Source organism: Haliaeetus leucocephalus, unplaced genomic scaffold (assembly GCF_000737465.1).
Source record: "Haliaeetus leucocephalus isolate CR32 unplaced genomic scaffold, Haliaeetus_leucocephalus-4.0 Scaffold143, whole genome shotgun sequence".
Lineage (NCBI taxonomy): Eukaryota > Metazoa > Chordata > Aves > Accipitriformes > Accipitridae > Haliaeetus > Haliaeetus leucocephalus.
In genome coordinates, this window is record NW_010972579.1 from 2,638,804 (window position 1) to 2,647,894 (window position 9,091).

The window sequence follows — 9,091 nt, forward strand, 5'->3', positions numbered from 1 at the left end:
TGACCTTCTCCACTGCGGTCTATAGTGTCTGACCTCTTGTGGCAAAGCCCAGGCTGACCCTGAGGATCTAGAGGGGCTGATAATGAGCAAGGAGAGGGCTCTGTGCATTTAACATGAGACTTTCCATGTTTCCAGCCCCTGTTGCAGAGCCAGCTCTGCAGGAGAATGGTGAGGAAGGTGGGGAAGGCAAGGATGGGAAGGATGCAGATCCCAGCTCTCCAAAGAAGTGTGATATCATCATCATCTCTGGCCGCAGGGAGAAGTGTGAGGCAGCAAAGGAGGCACTGCAGGTATGTGGCTTTCTAAGCCCCTTAGCCCTGTGATGTAGTGATGCCCTGATGCGGGAAGCTCACTGCAGGCTTTAGTGGTGGTAATAAAAGCTACTTAGTCAAGGTTGCAATCCAGCTGGTCACTGATGCTAACTGTAGAGGTGGTCTGTACCACGCAAGGGAAGTCCTCTGCTCTGTGATTTAGCCTGACAGCTTGAATCATAGTGCCTGACCTTGCAATTGCTAGAGCTTGTAGGCAGCCCTGAGTTACTTGCCATAAAAGCATGACATGCTTGTTTTATGGAGCACAGCTGGAAAGAGTCTGATTGAGGCTGAATCATTCTAGCTTTAGCAGACCTTGCCATGCTCCCTTAGTGATGTTTTCCAAGTCTCTGCTAGATGGAAGCCAAGGATATGAAAACAGCCTGTCCCCAGAGACGGAGTTTAAGATTGCTTGTTTGGAAAAAAAGCTTTAACACCCAACAGGTCATCTTGGTGTTCGCAGCCATTCTCTCTTCCTGTAGTTTGTATCCTGACTACAAAGGAATGTACCCCAGTTCAGCAACATTCTTTTGGGCAAGTATATGGCAAGCTGAAAGACAGGAGAAGTCTTTCAACTGGTAAACTGTGCTCCCTCCCCTGCAGGCTCTGGTTCCTGTCACCATTGAGGTAGAAGTTCCCTTTGATCTTCACCGTTACATCATTGGCCAGAAAGGAAGTGGGATCCGCAAAATGATGGATGAGTTTGAAGTAAGTTGTTGCCCTTCCTTCCATCTCCTCTGTCCTGGAGAATTTGTAAGTGACCATGTTTCTGTGGTGGCAATCAGTTGCGATATGGTCAGGACTGTCATAGCTTGACTGTGGAATACAGGCTGTGTAATAGGAAAATGAGACCTGTGTGATTTAGTCCCTGGCTCTGGGGCTCGGCAGGTCTCGTGCTGAAGCTGTGTTAGTTGATGCTGTGAGTGTCGCATGACTTGCTTGGTGCCTACAGAGATTCCTCACCAGTATGAGAGTTGTTTTCTTCCTAGGCCATGGGAAACAGTTCTGCCGTGCCTGCGCATTTGGGAGAACTCCCCAGAAGCCCACAGAGACTCTTGGGGCTGATGCAGATTGACTGCAGACAGCGCTATCGAACATGTATTTTGTTTCCTCTCCAAGCCAGCACAAGGACTGTTGGGGGCTGAAGCCCCACAGCAAAGCAATCTGATAATGGCTGAAGAAACAGGGTTCTAGTCAAAAAATGTCAAGACATGGTCCCAGGCAACTGATTCTAGGTGGCCCTGCTTGAGCAGGGGGTTTGGACCAGATGACCTCCAGAGGTCCCTTTTAACCTCAGCCATTCTGTGGTTTAGGCTGTCTGGGTGGGAGCTGGTCTTGGCGGCCAGGTAGATCAGCAAGATGCCAACCTGCAGCGATAGGCATCACAGGTGATGCAAAATGAGCAGTGATACAAACCAATAATCGCTACTTGTTGCTCAGGTGAACATCCAGGTCCCTGCTCCTGAGCTGCAGTCAGATATCATCACCATCACTGGGCTGGCTACCAACCTTGACCGTGCCAAGGCCGGGCTGCTGGAAAGAGTGAAGGAGCTGCAAGCTGAACAAGAGGATCGGGTAAGGCCTGTGCCTTTCTTCTTCCTTCCAGCCAAACAAGGCTTCAGCCTCTTGAATGTTCCTTTCAGAAGTTGTGCAGACTCCTGGAACCCCTCATGTTTTAAGAGCACCCTTAGGGCTCTGGGTTACCCAAATGTAACTCATTTAACGTGAACCGACAGGAGAGTTTTGGGATTCTATTTTAGGTAACTTTGGACTGTCCAGGGCTCTATCACACCTTCATGTACCTTCGAGACACCGCAGTGTGGGAACTTCACTGTGCTAGGAGTGTCTCTGTACCTATTCTCATTGAATCATTATCACAGCTCTGAACAAATAGGTTAGGGATGAGTTGGATGGTTGTTTGCTACTTGTAGTTTTCTGCCGATCTTGGCGAAAGCACAAGGCCCCAGCAGATGGATGTCTTGGGTGCCCTTCTGTAGCCACATATGCTCAAGCAGGACCCTGCAGAATCTGTTCCACTCATCTGAAAAGCCAGAAGGAAATGCAGGGACTTAGATGGACATCACTGGACCAGCCATAGTGTGTTCCCTGCTGTTGTAGCTCACTCTGCTTCTGTTCCAGGCCTTGCGAAGCTTCAAGCTGACAGTCACTGTGGATCCCAAGTATCATCCTAAAATCATTGGACGGAAGGGAGCAGTGATCACCCAGATACGCACAGAGCATGAGGTCAACATCCAGTTCCCCGACAAGGATGATGAAAGCCAGGTGAGAGGTCAGAGGGGGTACTGTCATGGTTTACCCTCAGCCGGCAACTAAGCACCGCGCAGCCACTCACTCACCTCCCTCACAGTGGGATGGGGGAGAGAATCAGAAGGGTAAAAGTGAGAAAACTCGTGGGCTGAGATAAAGGCAGTTTAATAGGTAAAGCAAAAGCCGCACACACAAGCAAAGCAAAACAAGGAATTCATTCACTACTTCCCATCAGCAGGCAGGTGTTTAGCCATCTCCAGGAAAGCAGGACTCCATCACACATAACGGTTACTTGGGAAGACAAACACCATAACTCCTAATGTCCCCCAGCTTTATATACTGAGCATGACATCATATGGTCTGGAATATCCCTTTGGTCAGTTGGGGTCAGCTGTCCCAGCTGTGTCTGCTCCCAACTTCTTGTGCACCCCCAGCCTACTCGCTGGTGGGGTGGAGTAAGAAGCAGAAAAGGCCTTGACTCTCTTTAAGCACTGCTCAGCAGTAACAAAAACATCTTGGCATTATCAACACTGTTTTCAGCACAAATCCAAAACATAGCCCCATACTAGCTCCTATGAAGAAAATTAACTCTATCCCAGCCAAAACCAGCACGGGTGCAAAGAAGGCTGATGGTTGTCTCTGAGCATAGGAAGCACAGCATCTTCTCTAGGGCTCTGAACGCCTTGCACTGTCTTTGGATAAGGTGGAGTGTAAAAGGGATTAGCAGGGAGAAGGCTTGCTCAGCTGCTTATGAGCCTTGTCTCTCACATATTTCCCTGTGCCCCAGGCCCAAGACCAGATCACCATCACTGGCTATGAGAAGAATGCTGAGGCTGCCCGGGATGCCATCATGAAGATTGTTGGCGAGCTGGAGCAGATGGTCTCTGAGGATGTGACTCTGGACCATCGCGTTCATGCACGCATCATTGGTGCACGTGGTAAAGCCATCCGCAAAATCATGGATGAGTTCAAGGTGAGCGGTGGGGCGATGCAGCACAGGTTGGACTGGGGCTGGGTGGTCAGTGGTGCCACTTTCTCCTGTGCTAAGAGCTTGGTAGCAGCTTGGTGCTAGGGGCTAATTCAGGAGTGTGTGGTTCACATCTTGTGGTCCTTGTGTCTTGTGCCTGTTGAGCACCTTGAGCTGGAACAGGCACAAAAGAAAAGCCAGTGCTGTCCTGCTCACCTCCAGCTCTGTCACCACAAGCATGTGAGCAGAATCCCTGGGCCACGGTAGCCTGGTGTGCCCTGGGCAGCTGGGCTATCTGGACACCACACCCAGACACCAGCTGAAGCATCCCCACATGACCTCAGCTGTGAGTCACCCTTCTTATGGGAGCCAGGCAGGGAGAAGGCTGAGCTCTTCCTGTCTTGCTGGAACACAGCCAGAAGAGGAACCTGGAAATGCTTCCTTGGTGCTCTGGGTTAGCCCTGCAAACAGCAGTGAGCCCTGTCCCTCTGTGCAGCCCTTTTGGTGGGTTTCTTGGAGACAGGGTCCCAGATGCCCTTCAAAGGGAGGAGCTGGTTATGTCAGCTACTCCAGTTACTGGAAGTGGACAGCCAGGCCTGTTGCTGGGACGCTCTGGGAGGAGACTGTGCCCAGACCCCCTCAGCTTGAGCTTAACTCAAGGAAATCCTCTGGATTTCTTTGTCTCTCTAGGCCACTGTTGATTCGCTTGACTTTGGGAATCTTGACACACTCTCAGGGCTCCAGATTTCGCAAAGTCCACTGACTCTGGGAAGGGCAGGGACCTTTGCCCCTGACAGCATGTGGCAGCAGTAGTGTGCTTTACCACAGGGGCAGTAGTGAATGTGAATCCAGAGTGATGAGGCTTTGGAGACTTGCATCTTGGCTTGGCTCAGTTGTTGAAATAAGCTGTTTGGTTCCCAAATGAGCAGCCCTTGATTTTGGTCCTGTCTTATGTGGCTTCCCTGCACCCATCTGGAAGGCAAGCTGTGAGATTGCTCAGTGGCTGTGTATGGGGTACACTAAGCCAGCTCCATAAAGTGATTGTCAGCCAGGATTACCCTATCTGTGGAGGAGACAGGAAGCTTATTGTGCTTCATGCTAATGGCTTGATGGTGAAAATGCTTGCAGCAGTGTGAGGATACTGTCTGGAAATGCAGCCCTCTTCTGCCTCTACTGCAAGTGCTGCACAGAAAGCAGTGGGCCTCTCAGCAGTGAGAACAGCAGAGGCTGAAGATGGGTCATTACTGCAGGCTCTGTTCTGCCAGGCTTCAGGGCCAGGTATGCCAGTGCACCCCACAGCGTCTGAACTATGGAGGTCCTAAACAGACTTGCAGTAGTGACAGATCAGGGCTTTTCTGTGAATCTGATGATGAGGGTCATGGGGAGTCTGTGGCTTTTCACATGTGCAGATGTAAGTCCCGTCCTGTTCTTGCGTTGCAGGTGGATATTCGCTTTCCCCAGAGTGGAGCTCCTGACCCCAACTGTGTGACTGTGACAGGACTCCCTGAGAATGTGGAAGAAGCTATCGATCATATCCTGAACTTGGAGGAGGAATATGTAAGTGTTCAGCAAATCTGTGCAGGGGCTTAGCAAGGATTTCCTCTGCCACAGAACTGGATGACTGAAGTATCTCCATGTGGTATTTTCTACCACTGCATTGGAGAACTCGAGCCCTGTGCAGGTGGCAGTTGGTCCTCATCTGCAACTGTCCCTCAGACCAACTGGGCGCAGAGCCCCAGGCTGTGCTCTGCGAAGCAGTGCAAGGACTGGCCCCACTGCCCAGGAGAGGACAGTGAATGAGAATGCTGGGACACCGCCAGGATGTGCACATGCTTGCCTTGCTGCAGCTTGCATCAGTTAGGAGTTGGTGGCCCTCAGACTAGTGCAGAAACAATGTGTTCAGTCATTGTAGAATGGACCATTGGACAGGTTGCAGCATGGTGAGGTGGTGGCAGGAAGGTGTGTTATACCAGCTTGAGGAACTATCAAGATCCCCCCCTAACTGGGCCATGTCACTGCAGCTTGCAGATGTGGTGGACAACGAGGCAATGCAGGTGTATATGAAGCCCTCTTCACATGAAGAGTCCAAGGCCCCATCCAAGGGCTTTGTGGTGAGAGATGCCCCCTGGGCCACTGTCAACAATGAAAAGGTGAGTGCTGCTTCTGCTACAGGCCTGGGGGCACAGGGTGTGTGGCAGCCTCTGCCAAGGACTTACTCTGAGGTCTGGCCCTCCTATCTCGGATGGGGAAACAGAGCACTCTCCCTCTCTTGGTGGCAGAGAAAGCAGTGAAGGGCCCTCCTGCTCTTTGTGGCCTCTGCAAGCTGAGAGAGGGTCTGGGCTCTGCCTCGCCAGCTTCCAAAGCACTGCTGTCTTATTTCTTCCAAATGTCTTGCCCACACTGACTACCTCACTGTGGAGCTGTTGGGGAATGGGGGACCCTTACCAGAAAGTGTTCTGCCAGGTCTTGTTGTTTTTTAGGGGTAGGGACGAGGCCCTGGGACTTCTCACTCTTCTGCTGCAGCACAGAACTGGCTCAATGTTTGCAGCTGTGTTCTGGCTGGGAGCAGCGAGCTGAGACATGTGGCAGCTCTCTCCTCAGCTGCCCTGGCGCTGCTGCAGGACTGGCCTGACCCCACTCCAGTGACCGAGTTACTGAGGTTGGACCCTCGGAGCCCTTGATCCGCCTGCCATTTGCTCCTATTTGCACCCTCCTAAATGTCATCTCTAGATGGCTTGACTGTCCACCCTGGGCAGTCCTAAGGACATAATGATCCTTTTCAGCCCTCACCCATTGTCTCTACTCATGGGACATCAGAAATGCTGCTTAGCTCAGGGGCGCACCGTGCAGGTTCACAGGGCAGGAGCTTAACTTGTTCCCTTTTTGTTTGCTCTAGGCCCCTGATATGAGCAGTTCTGAAGACTTCCCCAGCTTCGGGGCTCAAGTGGCCCCCAAGACTCTTCCCTGGGGACCCAAACGATAATGACCTGGAAGCAGAAACTCCTCCAGCCCGCTGACCTGACACTAACCTGCCACAAATACTTCCTGTCTGAAATCTGACCCAGCGGCTGGAGCACAAGTCAATTGCCCCAAGAGGTCTCCTAATGGTGTCTGGAGTGCTAGACCCCATCCTGCTCCCCTCAGCTATCACCGTGGCTAGGACCCACCCTCATCTCTTGATGGATATTCTTTCCTCTTTGGAACAAGACTTCCACTCAGATTCAAACACTAAATGTGTGTGTTTTTGTTAGAAACTTCATAATTGACTCAAAGTGGCTAAGATTTGCAGCTTCCCAAGCGCTAGCAGAGCAATCTGCTCTTTTGAGCATGTCTTACTAGGCATTCTCGCCTTCATTAGGAGACCTCCTTTACTGTGGCTAGGAATCTACTTCCTGTCTCATGACCTCAGGAAATAAATTTCCTTGACTTTCTAAAGCCAAAACGTTTGCCCTCTTTCCTTTGTGTTTATCCCAGGCCTTACCTTACCTTTGTAGAGTGCAATCAACTTTTTTCCTTTTAACTGCCAAAAACTCATTTAATGCTGATAGCTGACTGTGGGGAGAGCTTAAAATAATCTAAAAGGTCAGAAACTTGCTTTTTAAAGGAACAAAACCTTCAATAGGCTGTAGAGGCAGCAGAGATGGAAGGGACCAGAACAACGTATGGCTACCCTGGTCAGGTAAACACCTCTGAGTGCAGCACGTAGTGAGCGCGCCCCTGCACCACACCAAGCACAGCCCCAGCCTGCACGCTTGACGAGTCTTCCAGCGCGTGATGACAGACCCTGCTCCTAGTTCCCTGCGCTCCCTCATTCACCCTTCCCAACAGCCAACAGTGTGAGCAGGCAGGCGCGCCAGCACTTGAAAATATTACCGGGTGGGACAGATTTGGGTCGGCCAAGGTTGCTGCGGTGGCATGGCCCAGGAGAAGCTGGTGGGAAGCACAGCCTTGAGAAGCTGTAGTCCTCTGCTAGCACTGCAGCTTCTAGGTATGAGCGGTAGGGCTACCTATTACTATTGCCTTCTTTCTACCTCAAAAGTCAGTATGATGGTGGCCTCTCAGTATAAGTGGGTAAGCAGCTGTTCCAGCTCTTGCCCTGGCACCCAGAGCAGAAGCGTGGAGGAGAAGCAAGAGGAGCCTTTTGTCTCCAGTGGCTGTGGGAGCTCCTCCGGAGGGAAGCTGAGCACGGTGACAATGAGGCAGGCTGTGAATCAGAGAGAGCTGTAGGACTGCTTGCTGAGCTAGAACAGGGCTCAGCCCCAAGGCCGTAGGTGCAGCCTTGCCACAGCCTTCAGCTGCATAGGTTGTGAGTCAGGCTTCTGCTCTGATGGCATTGGGGGGCTGATGGCATGGTGCCTTGAGCCCTCCCCGAGGCCTCCATCGTATGGGTAGTAGAGGGTGATCCATGCTCTGTACTCTGGGCCGCTTGCACCTAGGCCCTGCCACGGCTCGCTCAAAGGGGGCTGTGTCCAAGCTCCTCCAGCCAGTAAGAGGAAAACCACGTCTTTGTGGAGGGAGGCAAGGAGCGTGGGATTTCTGTGTTCCCTCCTTCCCCTGCCTCAGTCCTACAGAGGTTGTAGTCTGAGCCATTCCTCTATCCCAGCTGCTTCAGCTCTTGTCCCTAGCCTCTCTTCTCTAGTGCTGCTTTCGGAGCAAAGGCCCAAAACTCTGGCAGGCTGAGCCCAGCATTCTTGCCTTTCCCTCTGTCTGGCAGGCCTGACATGCTGATGCTTCTTCCCGTGCCAGCTCTTCTTGGAAGAGGCTGCTATGCAGAAGTTGAACCAAAACCTCACAGTGCTCTCCTTAAGTTTGAGAAATGACTGAAGCTGACTATGGCCCGTTGCAGGGCACCTGGCTGCCCCTGAAGGACAGGGTGGCCTTTCTTCCAGCACGGGAGACAGGGTGGGTCAGGCAGAACTAGGGTGACACCTTCCCATCTGCGTCTGTCAGAAAATGGTTATTACCCCTGTAGCTTAGGTCTGTCCTACATCACTGAGCCTATCACCCCCCTCTTCCTCTTTAATTCCCCCGCCCCCCCCCCCATGCCCTCACCAGTTGCACAGCTAGGCTTGAGTTACATTTGGGGCGCCACCATCTAGGCTCGTGCCCCACAGCCCGACCCTCCACTCTAAAGAAGGTCATGAAGTGATTGTACCTAGTACTGTCCCCCCACCACCCTCCTTCCGCAGCAGACTGTGGCATGTGTCCATTTCCTCTCTTTGACGTCTTCCATATTGTACGTTTCCATAGCAATGATCCCTTGGCCTTAACTTTGGAATTTGGAGACTATATGCAAACATGTAAAAAGGCTCATGAGTATGGATGACACTGGAATTTTATAAATTCTAAAATAAAACCTGAAACAGCTTGGAGTGTCACGGATATTATTTCTACTGGTGGGTTGAGATCCAAGGCAGCCCTTGCTTGGCTGGGTTTAGCCCAGTTTGAGGAGTTGCAGCTTGCATGCATGAGCCTCTGCTGCGGTGATGCCCTTGCTGAAGCGAGACTTGCGCAACAAGCGGCTGGGTCAAGGGAGGAGGTGAGA

The 9,091-nt window shown here is 51.8% G+C and overlaps 1 protein-coding gene across 5 annotated transcripts in view; it reads left to right on the top strand.

Moving 5' to 3' along the window:
- HDLBP (high density lipoprotein binding protein) overlaps positions 1 to 8,914 on the top strand; it is a 41,776-nt gene extending 32,862 nt beyond the window's left edge. For 2 of the 5 annotated variants that reach the window (XM_010561254.1, XM_010561255.1), the window contains exons 21-28: positions 136 to 290; positions 915 to 1,019; positions 1,752 to 1,886; positions 2,451 to 2,594; positions 3,367 to 3,552; positions 4,987 to 5,103; positions 5,568 to 5,696; positions 6,443 to 8,914. In XM_010561254.1, coding sequence (XP_010559556.1) covers positions 136 to 290; positions 915 to 1,019; positions 1,752 to 1,886; positions 2,451 to 2,594; positions 3,367 to 3,552; positions 4,987 to 5,103; positions 5,568 to 5,696; positions 6,443 to 6,529 — 1,058 coding nt within the window. In that variant the 3' untranslated portion in view covers positions 6,530 to 8,914. The other 3 variants (XM_010561251.1, XM_010561252.1, XM_010561256.1) reach the window with 2 other exon arrangements.
- Positions 8,915 to 9,091: the final 177 nt, after the last annotated feature.